The sequence below is a fragment of the Equus asinus genome, chromosome 4, assembly GCF_041296235.1.
Source record: "Equus asinus isolate D_3611 breed Donkey chromosome 4, EquAss-T2T_v2, whole genome shotgun sequence".
NCBI lineage: Eukaryota > Metazoa > Chordata > Mammalia > Perissodactyla > Equidae > Equus > Equus asinus.
Window position 1 is genome coordinate 27,835,354 of NC_091793.1, and position 19,200 is coordinate 27,854,553.

The 19,200-nt window shown below is 46.5% G+C and overlaps 1 protein-coding gene across 5 annotated transcripts in view; it reads right to left on the reverse strand.

Annotated features, from left to right (window-relative positions):
* The window catches only part of ABTB3 (ankyrin repeat and BTB domain containing 3), a 301,218-nt gene that overhangs the window by 15,213 nt on the left and 266,805 nt on the right, over positions 1-19,200 (reverse strand). For all 5 annotated transcript variants that reach the window (XM_070507006.1, XM_044781106.2, XM_044781113.2 and 2 more), the window contains 3 exons: positions 9,176-9,281; positions 4,152-4,254; positions 2,007-2,088 (listed from right to left, as the gene is read on the reverse strand). In XM_070507006.1, the coding sequence (XP_070363107.1) occupies positions 2,007-2,088; positions 4,152-4,254; positions 9,176-9,281 (291 nt within the window). The remainder of the gene's footprint in view (positions 1-2,006; positions 2,089-4,151; positions 4,255-9,175; positions 9,282-19,200) is intronic.

Below are 19,200 nucleotides of genomic sequence, written 5' to 3' on the forward strand. Positions count from 1 at the left end.
GGGATGTCTGGGGCCGTGCCAATGCCCCAGTCCCACCTCGGGGCCCCAGTCTGCTCTCTGCTACCCCCACCCCAGAGGGACGGCTCACCCAGGCTGGCCTTGTCCTTGGAAACCTCCTTCATCCTTTCCCCAACGCTTGGTCCAAAGTAACCTGTTCTACAGGGTCTTGGGCTTAGCAGGCAGGTAGTTTATCCGTAACGGCTTAGAACCACCACCACCCACTTAGAAATTGCCATGAAGCGCCAGAGGCCAAGTTGAAGGTTTCCTCATGTTGTCCTACTTACTAATCTCTCTAGGAACCCATAACTTACAGGTGATAATGATTAACTTGTTAAAAATGGGGAAGACGAGTCTCAGAGAAGACAGTGTCTTGCCCATGGTTATTCGGGAAGGGTTCTTTATTTTGAAGTTTCAATATAACCAAAGGAGTGTGTCTCTAATGGTGGAAATGCAGGCACCTCAACAGCCTTTTGGGGCTAGTGTGAGGGCATGGTGGCTTCCTGGCAGCCCTCTGAACAGCAGGATCTGGGGGACCAGGGTCAGTGGTGGAGAGAAAAGCCACTACCAGGCCTGCCTTCTCCACTCAGCTCATGCTCGCTTCAGTCTCCAGCATACCTTAAGACCCAGCCAAAGAGACTGATAACCACTTTCCCTCCAATACAATCCATGACCTCCCACTTTTGTACTTTTGTTTATGCTGTTCCACCCCCTGGAACAGCCTCTCTCTCCTATCCACCAGCTGAGGAAACTGAGGCTCAGAAAGGTTGGATGATTGTGTGTCCAATCACAGGAAGGACATTGATTTTAAACAGGAGAGTGCAGCTGTTTAAGCAGAAGAATGTGGCCTTTCAACCCTGGAACGCAGCTCTGTCCCTCGAAGTCCAGGTCAGGAGGCCACCCCGTGACCTTGGTCATCGCAGGCTTTGCCTCCCGGTTATCCCATCAACCCTCTTGGAACATGAGTCTCCCTGGGCGGCCTGAGTCTCACCCATTTGTGTACTCCTCCCAGGGCTGTCCTTCCTGAATTCACCCAGAGGAAACAGGTTCTGCGCAGAATCGTATAAACTCCCTCCCCAGGACACTCACACTGGCTTAGGAACCCTGGCCGGTGGGAGGACAGCACTGAGGGTCAGCACCCTCCCCCACGGGCCTGTGTCTATAGGGACGGAAGCAGCCGACCAGGCTTCACGCCCCGGCCGAGGCTCGAGGCTGGGAGCTTTGGAAACGTGGCTGCAAAGCCAGCTGGGGCGTGAGCTCCTATTAGCTGCGAGAATGTCGCTGCAGGGCGGGATTTATGAATCAGGCATGAAGGAAGGAAGAAAAGGGAAGAAAGCCACCGCGCCTCCTCAGAAATGCCCCATAAACCAAAACCCAGCATTAAGGGCATCAACTTCCGCCAAACGGAAGGAGACATGGTAATGTCATCGGGCCTTTGACAAAGAAACCCTCCCCTCCAGTTGACGTTAGGTTCAGACCAGTGTTACAATGCACTGAATCCCCTGAGAGTCCACGGGCTCCTGATCACACTGGGCTCGGCCACAGTTCTGGGACTTCACACCTGCTGTTCCCTGCCTGGAATGTTCTAGCCCCCTTTCTTAAGCCCTAAGCCTTCCTGTGGTTCTCCTCAGCCTACACTATTTCAGCGAACACCCCATCCAGGAGGCCTTCCCCAATTTCCGTGGTCTGACTCCCCACAGTACGTGGACTCACCCCTCTCGTACACCCCACATTCCACTGTAACTGACTAATTACTCACTTGCCCCCTCTGGACTGTGAGACCCCAGGAAAGGAATGTCCTTTATCCTTGTGTCCCCACGCGCCAGCATAGGGTCAGGGAGACAGTAGGTGCTCAATTAATGCTGTAGGGATGAATGGGTGCTAAGGGGGAGGGGCAGTGGGGAAAGGCCGGGAGTGCAGGAGGCTAACAACTCATTGCATCGGCCAATCCCCAGGCGAGGGTCAGAGCGCGCCCACCACACGGCATTCCAGGCCACAGCAGGGCTCACCTGAAAGATGGGGTACTTCACGTAGCCGATCTCTATGCAGGTGCTGTCATTTGTTGGTTTGCTGGAGAGGAGCGCCTTGAACCTGAATGAGAACACAAAGAAAGAGAGAAAGACTCACAAACACATCCACAGCTTGCGAGAAACTCAGCTCTCTGACGACAGAAACAGGCAATATCTTGTATCCCCCCACCCTGAAATACAACAATGGTACATCCACAGATTTCTTAATTTAATGCTCCCATGATACGATGCCATAATCCAATTGGAGGTTAAAACTCCAAAGTTAAAAACAGCGTTTTGAACTGTTAAATTATTTCTCAAACAGGTGATTGGAGAAGAACGAATGCCTTTTAAAACCCCGTCCATATTTCCAGGCCCATCACAAAGGCTGCCTCCTTCATAGAGTCCTTCCTGAGCCTGGTCCCCTCAGAGCTTTCCAGCTCCTGTCCTCCCTTCTCCTCCATCCACACATCTTGGCTCCATGAGGGCAGGGACTCCTGCTGTTTCCACCTCTGCTGCATCCTCAGAGCCTACGCCAGTCTGGACCTGGGGCACGGTAGGTATTTAATCAGTATCTGCTGACCACTTGATGATCTTCCTATGGATGACCTTTGGATGACCTTCTGTCTGGGGTTTTAGAGGTACTTTCCTGCCATCAACTAAACTATATGCTCCTTGTGGGTATAGACCCTGTCAATTGATACTCACACACTGATAAGCAATACATTTAGGAATAAACCAAGATGTGTCTTTTTTAAAATTAAACTTTCAATTTTGAAATATAGAATTTATAGAAGAGTTGCAAAGACAGCACAGAGAGCTCCCGGATGCCCTTCACCCAGCTTCCCCTAACGTTAACATCCTACACAGCCACGGCATCTTTGTCAAAACTAAGAAATTGACTTTGGTACAATATTGATCCAGTTTTTCTACAGTGTCACAACCAAGGACTATGCAAGGGACAGCATGTTTTTCTTGTGGTGGCAAAGCAGGGGTTTGTATTTAGTTTAGGGGCACTGGAGATGCCAGGATGCTTCTAGGAACCCAGGAGGGCTGGTCACACACATTCATCTTCCTGGAAGTGGGTTCTGCTTCGGGGTTCCCGGTGTCCTGATCCTCTACTCCCCACCGGAGACCTGCCTCCTCCTTTCAGCATCACTCTCTCCTGTGCCCAGCTTCACTGATTTCTCTTCAGGTCCCTGGATCATGTGGTTCTAAGTGGTCAGCCCAATCGCAGCTCAAATGGAAAGGAGGACAGGCAGTAGCTGGGCCAGCATGAGGGTGAGATCCACCACCGTCAACTCCAGTTAGGGAAAAGCAAGCTTCCAGACTTGGGTGGCTAATGCCAAAGTTCCCCGACATTGGAGAGCAGACCTTTCCAGCCTGCTGTGTATGACGTTTCGGTTGTACACTGCATGAGGGCACCTGGCTGAGGAGCTAAAACCCAACCCACGCTCTGCTCAGGACGCTCTGCGCCTGGTAGGGGCTCCATCTGCCCGGAGGAACGCTGCCTGGTCTAAGTCCCACAGAGCTGCCGCTGTTCACGCCAGTGGCTGCCTGTACTCCTTCTTTTAATGGTACTAAAAAGCACTTAACAAAATTTACCATCTCAACCGTTTTTAAGTGTAATGTTAAGCATATTCACATTGTTGTGCAATCGATCTCCAGAACTTACTCTGTGCCCATTAAACAAGAACTCCCCATTCCCCCTCCCCCTAGCAGCCCCCATTCCACTGTCTGTCTCTCTGAAGTTGACTACTGTAGGTTCCTCATACAAATGGACTCACATGCTATTTGTCCTTTTGGGACTGGCTTATTGAACTTTGCATAATGTCCCCAAGGTTCATTCACGTTGTAGCGTGGGTCAGAATTCCCTTCCTTAGTAAGGCTGAGTGATATATGTATACACCACACTTTGTTTATCCATGTAGCCACCGATGGACACCCGGGTGCTTCCACCTTTTGGCTTTGTGAACAACGCTGCTACGAACACGGGTGTACGAATGCCCTGTACTCTTGAATCCTTGACTTTGAGAAGATAACCGACCAGTCCAGTGAAGACAACACCAAAATCGAACTCCAGAGAACAGCCAGATCGACAGCCACACTCACAATTCAGCCGCTTTCAAGACTGACAATACATACCTTGGAGACGCTGTAAATAACAGCACTTTGTGAGCATAAAATGGTCTTCCTTCTACCAGAAAGGTAACATCGGACATTTCTTTATTGTTAAGGAAATGAGGATCTAGAACAGGAAAGGGAAAAAGGGTGGCTTTAGCGGAGAGAAGGGTGAAGTCTGGATTCTGCTTCTGGAAAGTGCTAGTAAGAGCTGACAGCGAGGCCATAGAGATCAAACACTCATCGGTGAGATGGTGACCAAACAGGAAATAGAATTGATCAAGGAACACTCAAGTCACTGAAAGTCAGTTTGTCATAGGAAACCTTCATAGCTTATTTGGATGAAAACTAGCATTTCCCCATAGAAGACTCACCCACAGCCTGAGTTCAGAAGTTTCAGGTGCGAGAGGTACACAGCTGCCCACCTGGCTTCTAAGAGTGCCACCCACCCCACCTTCGCTCCTCCTTCGGGGCTCAACACACTCCCTGCCCGGTGGAAGTGGTTTACAAGAGCTGCTCCTTGCCCCTGTGTTCCAGATGATTAGAAACCCCAGCCCTTCCTTCCCCAGGTCAGTGGCAAATGAGCCAGTCCCCTGCCCTCGTCTCCAATAATAACCAAGAACAGAGAACTAGCTCTTACAGAACACCTATGAGGTGCCAGGCACTGTGCAAGCTGGCACCACACTGTGTAAACTCATTCAGTCCTGGGAGATCGGGACCACTGTCGGGTGTGCATTTGAGGAAACTGAGGCACAAAGAAGTTATAGTGACTTGTTCAAGCTAGTAATAGGTGGAGAAGCCAGGATTTGAACTCCGACATTCTGATTGGAGGGCCTGCATCGTTAAGCACTAGATCCTCCGATTTCCCTGTCATTTTAGCCATTTAGACCTGCGCCTGCTGAGGGTGCCCGTCTGTCCTCAGCTCAGCATTCTGCCTTGTTGGGAATATCCACCCACACCACCCCCCCCCCCCCCCCCCCCCGCTGCTCCTACCAGGCTCCACCCGGCTCAGTTCCTAAGTCAGGCCCCACCCAGGTAAGAGGGCAACATGGCTCCAACCTTTGGTGGGGCTTCCTACGAGGTCACCCGCCGTGTTAGCTCACCGGAGTCTCTAAATTTAAGATGACCGCTCTGGGTGTCCGCACCCAAGTTCCTGAGTCTGAGGATGCACGGCCTTCCCAGCTCATGTGGAAAAGATTCTTCCCGCAGAACGCTCCTTGCCCAGTGCCTCTGTTCCCGCGAACAGCACCACCACCCACCAGGTGCCCAAGCCAGGGATCTGAAGGCAACAGGACACCTTCCTCTCCAGGGCTCACCAGACCTAGTCCATCGCAGACACTGCCCTTTCCTCCTCCTAAGTGTTTCTCGAGTCCCCCACTTCTCTCCGTCCCCTCTGCCACTGCCCGGGTTAGGACCACGTCCTCTCTTGTCTGGGGACCTGCAAGAGCCTCTGCTGGTCTCTGCTTCCACTCGCAGCCCCCTCAATCCGATGGTACCCCTCACCGCAGAGTCTTCCTTCCTAAAGGCAGATCTGATCACGCCCCTCCTCTGCTGTAAACCTGTCAATAGCTCCCTGGTGTCCCCAGGATAGAGTCCAAACTTCTTAACAAGGCCCCTTGAGGTTGGGCTCCTGCTGTCTTCTCTGGCCTCTCTCGAGTCATACCCTCTGTCAAACTGCATGTGTGCCTGAGCCATATGGGGCTGTTCCCCACCAGTGCTATGGGGTCTCTTACCTCTGGGCCTTTGCATATGCTGTTCCTTCTACCTAGAACACTCTTCCAACCCCTTCCAAACCTGGTGCACCCCTACATGCTCTTCCAGCCTCAGTGCAGACACCTTCCATCAATAACCCTGATTCCCTGCCCTTTCCAGACCGACTGAGCATCCTCCAGCAGGGCTCTCATGGGGCTTGTACTGCCCTTGCTGAGGCCTCACTGCTACAGTGTATCCACTGTCTATTTGTCTGCCTCTCCCTCGGGGCTGCACGCTCTGGGAGGATAGGACCTTATCTGTCCTTTTCACATCCTTTCCTCTGTGTCTAGCACAGAAAGGTGGTAGAGTATAGTAAAAGTGTGGGCTCTGGGGCCAGAAATCTTAGCTGTGTGACCTTAGGCAAGTCACTGAACCTCTCTGTGCCTCAGTTGCCCCTTCTGTAAAATGGGGATGGTACATCATAGAACTGTACTGAGCATTAAATGAATCCTGTAAAGCACTTAGCAAAACGGCTGACACAAACTACTCCTCAATAGACACGACCATTATCGTAGATGCTTAATTAATATTTTTTTGAATGAATGAAAGAACGCTGAGACCCTTGCTTCAGAGTCTTGTTCTAAGAGCCTGTCGGGCACATCAGGCCCCTTCTTAGCCTGGGGACCCACTTGCTGATGACAGGGCCCTCCCAGGGGTTAAAGGGCTACTCTGTAATGAGACCCCAGCTGCTCCCTAAGGCTGAGTTTAGGCTGTCCTAAACCACTGATGGTGGGCACCAGCCCTCTGGATTCCTGGGGGCTGTGACCCCTCACCCCCACAGCTGTTGGACCCCCAGCCTGGCCCCATTTGCCCAGACCCTGCTGTCACTTGGACCCAGAATCTGCTTTCCCGGCTGATTCTCTTCACTCGGCCCTCGAAGGTGGGATGGCCCCTCAGCCCCTGTGCTGCCCCAGATGGTGGTCCTGCTGGTCTTCCTCTCCTGTTACTATCAGCACGTGTAGCTCCCTCACCAGTTCCTATCTAAAAAAAGTTTTCATTTAAAATATATCAAAAAAGCATAAAAAGTCAAAGTCTCCTGTAATCTCATTATCTTCACAATTTTTTATTTAAAAAAACACTTCTAAAACTATCCAAGGGAAGAGAGACTATAGGGAAGGCTCAGAGTTGCCTAAAACTCACTTCTCAGCTTGCTTTAAAGACTGTTGTTGGTGTGACTTTCTCTCTCTTCTCAGCACCCTGCCTCCCTCTGCTCCCTCTCTCCCACTTGCACTGTCCATCTCCAACCAGCCCCCACGCTTGCTGCCCAAGTTGCTAATATCTCCTACCTTTTCACCATTCTCTCCCAGAATTCACTGGGAGGGCAAGTATCACAAAAAAGCCATGTGCTCTCCAATTTGCCACAGTCCCCACCACTCCCTACTGTTTACACTTCACTCATTTATATGACCTGTCTGGCCCTCTACAGATGCCTATTTGGGACGCTTGTCACTGATTATTCTTATTTTTTCTTTAAAGCAGGTCCCTAAAGAACCACTATTGGCCACGTTTAGTTATCCTAGCATGGAAATGATGCACTGAAGATGAAAACACTGCATGCTCCACATTCCATTTATTAATCATTATATCTTCTGCCTTTCTTCTTTCATACCGTGAGCTTCGAGCCTCTCAGGCCTGCCTTCCTTCTCTTGGTGCTAACCCTTGGAATTCCAATGCTTGGCCTGAAAACCAGGCCCTTTGAATTGCTAGGGAAAGAGATCTTGGCAAGTTCAGATGGAGGAAATGTTCCCTCTTCTCCGGGAGGTACAGGAAAGCAGATTTTAGGAAACAGCCCTTGCAAATGTTTGCTCTACTAAGGGTACCTTGTAAGGCACCCAGATGTCAGAGATTATTACCATGTCCTGGGAATGTCACCTCCAACCTCTGAAGTCTATTAATTTGGTTGGTCTTTATAATTTGTTGCCCTGATGATATTTTAATTAACACCTATTTTCTACAAGGTAGAAATACTTGTGGTTTTGGTACATCCTGGTTTGCCCACATGAATGGGTGTAAAGAAAAACAGATAAGCTTTGATTTGGCTGCTAAGTTTTTCATTTTGGCAAAAAGCTGGGTCACTTAAATTACCAACTTATTCACGACAGGAACAAAAATAAAACAGTTCCGTGAATTCAGCCTTTCCAATTATTTAAACTAGATCACCTGTTTTGAAAGCAGTGGTTTTGCTAAAGAGTAGAATTTTCAGATGCTTCCATCTCTCCAACGTTTCCCAATCTTTTCAAAAAAGGAAATAGGAAGGAGGAAAGCCCCAAACCTTCACTGGAAAAGGAACCCTTTATCTTTAATATTTTATAACTCCCCAGGCAGCAAGCAGACAGGCCCTTGCAAGAGAAGGCTCACGCTTCAGGCTTCAAGGCAGTTCAGTATTTCTTTGTCTTTTTTCCAGACTGATCTACCAGGCTGCAACAGCCCCAGGACTCTCCAAACGAATTTGGTGCTGGATGGAAATGTTCCCCTGGAAAATCCCAGAAGCTGGGACTGCAGAATGATGGACTTAGGTCTCTGGGCGGACCTGGGCTCAAGCTCCAGCTCCGCCTGAACTGACAGTGCAGGTACGGCAGAGCCCCCCTTTCTCCAGCTGTGACATGGGGCGACTAACAGCGCCTGCCTCTTGGGGTGGCCTGAGCATCACTTGAGATGGGTAAATCAAGTGCTCGGCTGGGGCCGGATCAACCAAGTGCCCAAGGAGAACAAAATGTGGTTACTGCCACTCTCATGCGATTTCAGAGCGTCCCATCTCCCGGGCTCAGGTACGTTCCCCTCGAATGTGTGTGTGTTGTGGGGGGACACTTGTTCCCCTCTCCTCCTAGTTCCCTCCCATGGACTTCCATTAGAGGAACACTGCTGGCCTGTCATTGTCCCCTGCTTGCTCCTCCTCCGGGAGGAAGAGGGACTTCTTAGAGGGGAGGCTCTAGGGGAGGGCTGCGTCACAGAGCGCGGCCTTCTTTTGGCCTCGACCTGCCTGCAGGGAGCGCACGGGCTGGAGCTGGGGAGGCCTTCTGGAGTCCACAGTCCATCACTGTCTGTGACTGCGGGAGAAAGACGCTCCATCAGAGGAACGAGGCCCTGGCGCATCTCTCTGTCCACATCCCTGGGGTATGTCCTCCAGTTATCCCGTAATAGAGGTGACATCCTGATCTTCACCTGCCTGGCTCCTGTATCTATCTTGGCTGCTGTTGGATACGCCCTTCCTTCTTTGATGACATTCGCCTCCCCCTGGTCCTCAAAGCCACAGCCCACGCTGCGCAGGGCCCGTCGGCCCAGTGAAGCACACTCACCCAGTCTCGAGGTCTGTTTCCGTTTGATCTCCGTGAGCTTGGGGATGGGGTAGGGCCCGTAGCAGTGAGTGAAGATGACGCACAGCTGCTGGCTGATCACTTCGTTCTGCGGAAAAGAAAGAACAGCTCACATTGCTGGGGCCCGTGCGCAGCCTGTCCAAACTCTTGCACAGGAACACGCCCCCCCCAAGGCAAGGGGAGCCCACAAACTGATCGCAGCTTCCAAGAGCAAGTCCCCTGGACATGATGCATGCAGTTTGCCCTAGCAGGCCCTGGACCAGCTCGCTCTGTCAGTCCACCATCTCTTTCCAGCTGGGTCACTGGTGAAGGCGTAATTTGTAATTGAATCCTTCTCTCTTGCCCTCATCATTTACTATCCATTGGAAAGCAGGTTTTGTAACTCACAGAATGGAAACTAAGTTTTTATCCCAAACACACCTTTATCAATACTCCAAAATTCTGATTATAGCTAATTATCCTGAAACTAGCAGCAGGAAGCCCTTTCGATCCTGGGATGGTGCTCTCCAGCACCAAGACACAAATGCTCCCCATTCAACTTTCTTATGAATCAGATTCTGGTCCTGGGGCATTTCCGGATCCAGGAGCGCTCAGCTGAATCATTTTCTCAAAAAAAAGCGAAGGAAACAGTTCTGTGATGCAAAACTCCAGCTGCCCCTGATTGCTCAGGCATGAAGGAGCCTGTTTCTGTTGACCCCCATTCTTTAGGTTTATTGCCTCCTTCCCCCTGGGGCCCCCTGCTGTTCATTAATCTCCCTTCTACTGCAGGTGTCCAGGGGAAGCCAGGCATCACAGCATTTGGAGGTTTTTTGTTGGGGGAGGGGGGTTGAAACTAGGGGCCAAAAAGGGGGGTTAGACAGAAAGACATTTACAATATATTAAGAAAAGTAGGTTACAACACAGTTTGTACCATATATTTTTGGAAATAAAACCCTACATATATATTTGGACAGATATGTATAGAAAAAGGTCTGGAAGAATAGAGTAGCTACTTTTGGGTGGGATTATGATGTTTTCTCTTTTCTTTTTATCTATATTTTCTACAAGAAAGTGTTGCTTTTGTATTAAAAACAATAAATATTATTTTTCATTTTAAAAGATGGGTTTGGGACTACTAATGATGTCAGTGGTTCAAGCTATTCTGAAATCGACTTCATTGTGCTCCCAAAGCAGAAGGATACAGCTCAACCTAGGAGAGGAACATCCAAACCTTCTATTAAAGTGGGTGAGACACCAAAGGGCACCATGTCACCTCTGAGTGATCCGCAGAGGCGCCTAAGGAGACACAATCATATTGGATGGAAAAAGGGACTCTGCTTTAAAAGAAGATGCCTTATAACCAAAGGGTGTTAAATGCTCCTCTCACTTAACACTCACAAAGTGACTGCCTGTCTCATGGCTTAATGCTGTGGTTCTCAAAGTGTGGTCCTCAGACCAGTAGCACCAGCATCACCTGGGAGCTTGCTAGAAATGCAAATCCTCAGGTCCCATCTCAGATGCTCTGACTCAGAAATGCTGGGGGTGGAGCCCAGTAATCTGTATTTTAACAAGTTTTCTGGTGATTCTGATGCTCCCTAAAGTTTGAGAACCACAGGGTTCATGTACTGAAATTTTGTCTTGGGTTTGACCTGGGCTGGGGGCTGTAAATTTGTTTCTTCTGGTCTAAAGCCTTGCCACTCAAATGTGCTCCATCGACCAGCAGCAGCAGCAATATCGCCTGGGAGCTTGTGAGAAATGCAGACTCTCACCGTAGGGCCACTGAATCAGAATCCACGTGAACACGCTCTGCAGGTGCAGATCCCCATACACACTGGTGTTGGAGAAGCACTGAGTGGTGGGCAGAATTATGGCCCCCTAGAAGATGGCATGCCCTAATCCCTGGGACTGTGAATACCATGAGATGCCATGCCCATGAATATATGACCTTAGAGGGCAAAAAAGACTTTGCAGGAATAATTAATGTTACTTACTAGTTGATCTTAAAAGACGGGGATTATCTTAGAGGGCCCAATGTAATCACATGAGCCCTTAAAATTAGAGGCAGATGAGGAATTCAGAAGCGATGAAGGAGAAGAGGAAGTCAGAGGGACTGGAAGCCTGAGAAGGATCAGATGAGCTGCTGCTGGCTTGGAGACGGAGGGGGCCACATGGCGAGCTTCAGAGGGAAAGTAGGCAACAACACCAGGAGAAAGATGGGACCCTCAGCTGACAGCCAGCAAGAAAATGAGACCTCAGTCCTACAACCACAAGGAAATGAATTCTACCCAAACCTGAATGAGCTTGCAAGTGGATTCTTCCCCAAAGCCTGCAGATGGGAACACAGCCCAGCTGACACCTTGCTTTGGCCCTGTGAGACCCTAAGCGAAGAGCCCAGCCGAGAAGCTGTGCCCTGGCTTCCGACCCACGGAAATCATGAGATAATAGACAGGTATTGTCTTCAGCCTGTAAGTTGTGTGATTGGTTACTGCAGCAATAGAACACTAATACACCTTGTCTAGAGTTTGCCTCAGGTGAACCACATTTCATCATCCCTGTGGCCTCAGACTACCAGACACACCGTGGACACTCAATGAATACTTGCTGGTCATGAAAAAGATGAAGCCTGTGACCTGCTAAATGCTCCATACAGACTGTATGATGAATGGCGCTGGTCTCATTCCTCTGCACCAGGATTTGTCTTGTGAGCCTTGCTGGTGAGCCAGCCCTGTCTAATCAACTCAGGGTGAAGGAATGAAAATGCATTTCCTGGACTTGGTGGCCCGTAAGAGGGACGTGAGCTGCCAGTGGACTCTTCCGTGGGGTTTGTGTTTTTGGTGGCGGTGGCTGTTCAAGTCAATTCAATAGGTACTTATTAACCATCCAAGAGGCGTCCCATACTGTGAAAGGAGCTGTATCCCAGGCGACAGAAGCAGGCAGGGCGAGACCTCTCCCCTCCAGGACTCACAGCTCAACCTCGACCTCGACCTCGCTGCCTAACTTCAGTGTGTGCTATGTCACCCGAGTAAGTAAAGATAAGGGCTGGCCACGCCTGTTCCAAACGGACAACGCTCAAATACTTAAACATTATCTGGAGGTGCACAACCACCCACTTCTAAGTGAGGGCTGCACAGAGTGACCTGATTCCAAAAAGGACAGTTTGGAAAGGTGAGGAAAGAGTAAGTTTGTGGTGGAGAAACTTGACAAGTATGACCTTAGCCAGGTGATCAAGGTCATCATCAACAGTGATAGCACGTCCCCTTGATGTGATGAGAATGGCACTTGACCTCTGTGGTCCTCCTCCCCGAAAACCGTAATCCCAGGCTAGTCATGAGAAAAACGTCACACGTTCCACTAGACAGCATCCTATAAAATACCTGCCCAGGACTCCTCAAAATTGTCAAGGTCATCTAAAACAAGGAAAGTCTGAGAAACCGTCTCAGCCAAGTGCAGCCCAAGGAGGCACGGCCACTAAATGCAATATGGTGTCCTGGATGGGATCCGGGAGCAGAAAAAGACACTAAATAAGAGCTAAGTGAATAGGAATAAAGTATGGGACTTAAATAATAATAATGTATCAATGTTGGTTCATTAATTATAACAAATGTACCATGCTAATGTAAGATATTAATAATGAGGGAAAGTGGGGAGGGGTTATATGGGAACTCTGTGCTATCTTATCAATTTTTCTGTAAATCTAAAACTTTTCTAAAAAATAAAGTCTATTATTAAAGACCTGCCCAATGAGGGAATAGGATCATTATGAGGAAAGCACTAGACGTTCAGGTGAGAAGAGGAAAGAGAAAGGGTCAAGGGTTAAAGTGGCCATCCACGGTCATCGGGGCTTTATTCACTTATCCCCCAAAGGTTCCATGAATATGAACCTTTCCCCACACCCTAAGCTACGCATTCACTAATTCTTTCCTCAACTATTTACTGAGCATCTATGAAGGGCCAGGCACTGGCTAGGCCCTGGGTGCCTGCGCTATGATGCGCCCAACGTCAGCTTCAAAGATGCTGCCTTTTCCAAGCCTTTCCGGCCACTGCTCTTTCAGAGACTAGAGCCCTAAGAGAAACTCCCCAGTGCGTCTCTCAATTCATCTGTTTGTCCAGGTGTCTGCTTGGCGCACTGCCCTGTGTGCTTCCTTTAGGTGATGGGGTTGTGGGCATAATTCACTCTGGTTACCCAGCACCCAGAACGAATCAGGACTCCAGGAGGGCTCCTTCAAGGGAGGCGGGGTGGCTGTAATTAGTATCAGTTGACAGCGACAGTGGGGTGAGACCCATTGGGTTAAATGGTCAGTTTGGGGCAGTGAATTGGGTTATTCTATGAGATTGCTTAGCTCTGGACCAAACCTGAAGACAGCAGAGCTGAATTAGCCCAATGCAGGCTGTCTCTGTTTTGGAGGCGGGGGTGGGTGGGGTGGTTGTGCTGGAGCAGATGCTGATACTCTCCTCTGAGCAGCACATTCAAGCACAGTGCTTTTAGGTCCAAGGTGTGACAAGACTCCAACCTCAGGGGCAGCAGGCCAGTCTTTACATGCAGGCTCTGACCTTGGAGGCCAGGGCAAGCCTGAGGAGGGGGGTGTGGGGCGGCCAGGTGGGCGTCTGGCCAGGCCTGAGCACACAGCGCCTGGTTAGCAGTTGCTATTGGCATGCCGCTGGGTGAACCTGCTGTTCTGGTGTCTTGTCAGAAATGCTGGGTGTGCACATGGGGTGCCCTCAGGTCCTCGGGACTCAAAACTGTGTGGCCACACAGAACTAAAGGGGAATGAAGTGAAGTTCTTAATGCCACTCTTACCAGGAGACCCTCCTAAGATGGACTCCTGTGGATTTTGGGGCTGACATCTCACCTCTCTGCCTCTGATCTCTCACTCCTCTCCTACAAAGATACTGAAACACCTTCTTCTCTTCTGAAAGGAACACTATGATTAACCCCAAAGGTCCTTTATAGGGCGCTCAGGCTGAGGTTCTATGTAGTGATAAAAACATGGACAATGGGGCCAGATGGAGGTATGTCCCAGTCCTGGTCCTCACTCACCAGCTCTGTGACCTTAGCAAAGTTACTCAGCTTCTCTGGGCTTTGGTGTTCTCTTCCAAAGTGGATAAAGAACACCTGCTATGAGAGCTAAAAAAGATAATGCATCACGTTATACCATTAGGTTGAACCAAAGGGAAGTGCCAATACTTGACCATTTTTAACCCAAAAAACAGCAATTTCTCATAATTCAAACTAATCTCTATTTTTCTAAATTCCAAAATGTCATAAAATTAATGGCAGCTTTTAGGAAGAGAAAAAAAGCTCATCATGTTAAACATACACATCCATTTCAAACTGAGAAATGCTAAAAGGTGAAAATAGCTTCATCTTAGAATCAAGAGAATGTGGAATTACTGCTACTTTCTGGGGACACTGGCAGTGATTTTGCTGCCTCAATCCATTGTCAACAGCGATTTGTCCCTCCAACTGGTCCCTTCCCTTGTGGAGCCTCTCTCACCTGGAGCAGACCTGGAAAAGAGGGGGGAGGGCTGCCTGCCCCCAGCGGGGTTCCATGAGGTCAGCGTAGCCTGGAGTCTGTCACTCACCCCACTGGAGTTGTGTACAAGATGAAATTGAACACATAATGAACTTTGAGTGCGTTTAAATCATCACCCATTTATTTTGATATGTACTGTCTATTCACGGCAAGTGATGGGGACTTTTTATTTACGGTCGTAATATAACGTTTCCTTTCTAAATACAATTAAGGGAAGGTAAGTTGATTTAAAAAAAATCAAGCAAGTAATAACCAGTGAAAATATCCTTTAGGAATGAAAGGGAAATCAGACATTCTCAGATGAAGGAAAACTACGAGATTTGCCACTCGAAGACCTACCCTACAAGAATGGCTGAAGGAAGTTCTCTAAACAGAAAGGGAAGGATACAAGAAGGAACCGTGGAACATCAGGAAGAAAGAACGAACACGACAAGCAAAAATATGGGAAAACATAACAGGCTTCCCTTCTCCTCTTGAGTTTCCTAATTGTGTTTGATGGTTGATGCAAAAATTACAATAGTGTCTGATGTGGTTCTAAGTGTATGTAGATGAAATATTTAAAGACAATTATGACATAAATGAAGGAGGGTAAAGGGACAAAAAGGGAGGTAAGCTTTCTATACTTGACTTGAACTGGTCAAATGATGATACCAGTAGACTGCGATGTTATGTATACATAAGGTAATACTTTGAGTAACCCCCTAAGAAACTAGACAAAGAGGTACATTCAAAAACAGTATAGACAAATGAAAATAGAATATTAAAAAATGTTCAAGTAGTCCACAGGAAGGCAGGAAAAAGAAAAGAGAGAAACAACTCAGATCAAACAGGAAACAAAAAATAAGATGTCAGACTTAAGCCCTGAAGTATCAATAATTGAATAAAACATAAACAGTCTAAATACACCAATTAAAAGACAGAGATTGGCAGAGTGGACAAAAAGTCCAACTACATGCTATTTACAAGAAACTCACTTTAAATAAAATGAAATAGGCAAGTTGAAAGAAAAGGATGGAAAAATATGCAAACAATCAAAAGAAAAGAGTGGCTATATTAATATTAGATAAAGTAGACTTCAGAGCAAAGAAAACTAGCATAAGCAGAGAGGGGTGTTATATAATGATAAAAGGGTTAATTCACCAAGAAGACATTGCAGTCCTAAATGTGCATGCACCAAACAACAGAGCTGCAAAATATGTGAATTGAAAACTGATAGAACTGAACGGAGAAATACACGAATCCACAGTTACAGCTGGAGACTTTAACACCCCTCTCTCAAATGATGGAATAACTAGTTAGAACATCTGTAGGATATGGAAGAACTCAACAACACTGTCAACCAACAGAATCTTATCGACATTTACAGAACGCTCCACTCAGCAAAAGCAGAAAACAGTCTTTTTCAAGTGCCCATGGAATATATACCAAGACAGACCATATCCTGGCCCACAAAACCAACCTCAAAAACTTAAAAGGATTGAAATAATACAGAACATATTCTCCGACCACAATGGAATCAAACTAGAAATCAAGAACAGAAAGATAACGGGAAAATCTCCAAACACTTAGAAACTAAACCACACACTTCTAAATAATCCCTAAGTCAAAAAGCAAACAAAATTACACTGGGAAATAAAAAGTACACTGAACTGAATGAAAATGAAAATAAAACCTATCAAAATTTGTGGTACACAGCCAGAGCAGCGCCGAGAAGAATATGTATAGTATCAAACGCATACATAAAAAACCAGGAAAAGTTTCAAGTCAATAATCTAAGATTCTATCTCAAGAACCTGGAAAAAGAAAAGCAAAGTAAACCCAAAGCAAGCAAATGATAAATATAATAGCAGCAATCAATGAAATTTAAAATAGAAAAATAGTAGAGAAAATAGTGAAACAGAGAATTTGGCTCTTTGCAAAGATGAATAAAATTGACAAACCTCTAGGAAGACTGAAAAGGGAAAGAAGAGAAGACAAATTAACAAAATCAGGAATGAAACAGGCGCTATCATTACAGACTCTGCAGACATCCGAAGCATAATAAAGTAACGTGATGAAAAATTCTACACACATAAATTTGACAATGAAGAGGAAATGGACCAATTCCCTGAAAAACACAAAGTACCCCAACTCACCCAATATTAAATAGATAATTTGGAAAGCTCTGTAAGTATTAAAGAAACTGAATTCATAATTTAAAAAATTCCCCCCAAAGAAATCCAGGCCCAGATTGAAAAGGAAGAAATAAAACTGTCTTTATTGGCAGATAACCTGATTGTTTAAGTAGAAAATCCCAATAAATCTACAAGAAAACTCCTAGAACTAGGGGCCAGCTTGGTGGTGCAGCAAAGTGCACACGTTCTGCTTCGGCAGTCTGGGGTTTGCAGGTTAGGATCCCAGGTGTGGACCTACATACCATTCATCAAGCCATGCTGTGGCAGGCGTCCCACATATAAAGTAGAGGAAGAAGGGCATGGATGTTAGCTCAGGGTCAGTCTTCCTCAGCAAAAAGAGGAGGATTGGCAGCTGATGTTAGCTCAGGGCTAATCTTCCTCAAAAAAAAAATCAAAACCCAAAACTCCTAGAACTAATAAATGAGTTCAGCATGGTTGCAGGATACAAGATAAACATACGAAAATCAATTATATTTCTATATGCCACAATGAGCACATAGACAAAAAATTAAAAATATAATATTTACAACTGCTCAAAAAATATGAAACACTTATGTGTAAATCTAACAAAACAAGGACTTTTGCACTGCAAACTCCACAATATTAATGAAAGAAATCAAAGAAGATCTAAGTACATGAAGAGACATACCAGGTGCATGAATTGGGAGACTTAACATAGTAAAGATGCCCATTCTCCCTGAATTGATATAAAGGTTTAACACAATTCCTATCAAAATCTCAGCAAGATTTTTTGGTTGATATAGCAAGTTTGTTCTAAAATTTATATAGAAAGACAAAGAACTAACATAGATAAAATCATTTTGTAAAAGAAGAATAAAATGGGAAGAATCAGTCTATCCAATTTCAAGATTTATTTTATAGCTATAGTAATCAAGACTATGTGGTAATGGTGGAGGGACAGACACACAGATCAATGGAACAAAATGAACTCAGAAGTAGACCCACAGAAATATGCCCCACTGACTTTTGACAAAGGTGCAAAAGTAATTCAACGAGGGAGAGACAGCCTTTTAATAAACAGTGCTGGAGCAGTTGATGACCCGTTAGCAAAAAAAAGGAACCTCGATGGAAGCCCCACACCTCATACAAAAATTAATGCAAAATGAATCACAGACTTCACTGTAAAACAGAAAACTAGAAAACTTCTAGGGAAAAAAGCACAAGGAAATATTCATGATTTAGGGCTGGGCACAGACTTCTCATCCTTGACTCCAAAAACATAATCTCCATAAAAGGAAAAATTGGTACATTAGACTTCCTGCAATTAAAAGCTTTTGCTCTGTGAAAGACCCTATTAAGAGGATACAAAGACAAGTTACAAAGTGAGAGGAAATATTTGCAAACCACATATCTGACAAAAGATTAGTCTCCAGAACATAGAAAGAACTCTCAAAATTCAACAGTAAAAAAGCAAACAATTTACTTAGGACACGGGCAAAAAATACAAAGAGACATTTCACTGAAGAGGATACACAGATGGCAAATAAGCACATGAAAAGATGTTCAACATCATTAGCCGTTTAGGGAAATGCAAATTAAAACCACTACGAGATATCACTTACACACCTATCAGAAGGGCTACAATAAAAACTAGTGGTAACACCAAACAGTGAAGATGCGGAGAAATGGGACCGCTCATACTTTGCCGCTGGGAATGTAAAATGGTGCAGCCACCCTGGAAAACAGTTTAGCAGTTTCTTTAAAAACTAATCATGCAACTACCATACAACCCAGCAATTGCACTCCTGAACAATTATCCCAGAGAAACGAAGCCTTATATTCACATTAAAAACCTGTGCAGGAATGTTTGTAACTGCACTTATTTGTAATTGCTCAAAACTGGAAACAACTCTGATGTCCTTTGATGGGTGTAAGCAAACTGTGATACAGTCATTCCCCAGAGTACGACTAAGCAATGAAAAGAAATGAACTGCGGATACAGGCAACAACCTGGAGGGGTCTTCAGAGAGTTATGCAGAGTGAGAAAATCCAGTCCTTAAAAAGTTACATCTGTAGGGTTCCACTTCAATCACATCCTTGAAATGACAAATTAGAGAAATGGAGAGCAGATTAGCGGTTTCCACTGGGTAAGCAGAAGGGATGTGGCCAGAAAAGGGCAACATGAGGGAGTCTTGTGGTGATGGAAATTTTCTGCATGTTGTCGGTATCACATCAATATCTCGGTTATGATATACATATATTATTTTTTGTGAGGAAGATTGGCCCTGAGCTAACACCTGTGCCAATCTTCCTTTATTTTATGTGGGATGCTACCACAGCATGGCTTGATGAGTGGTGT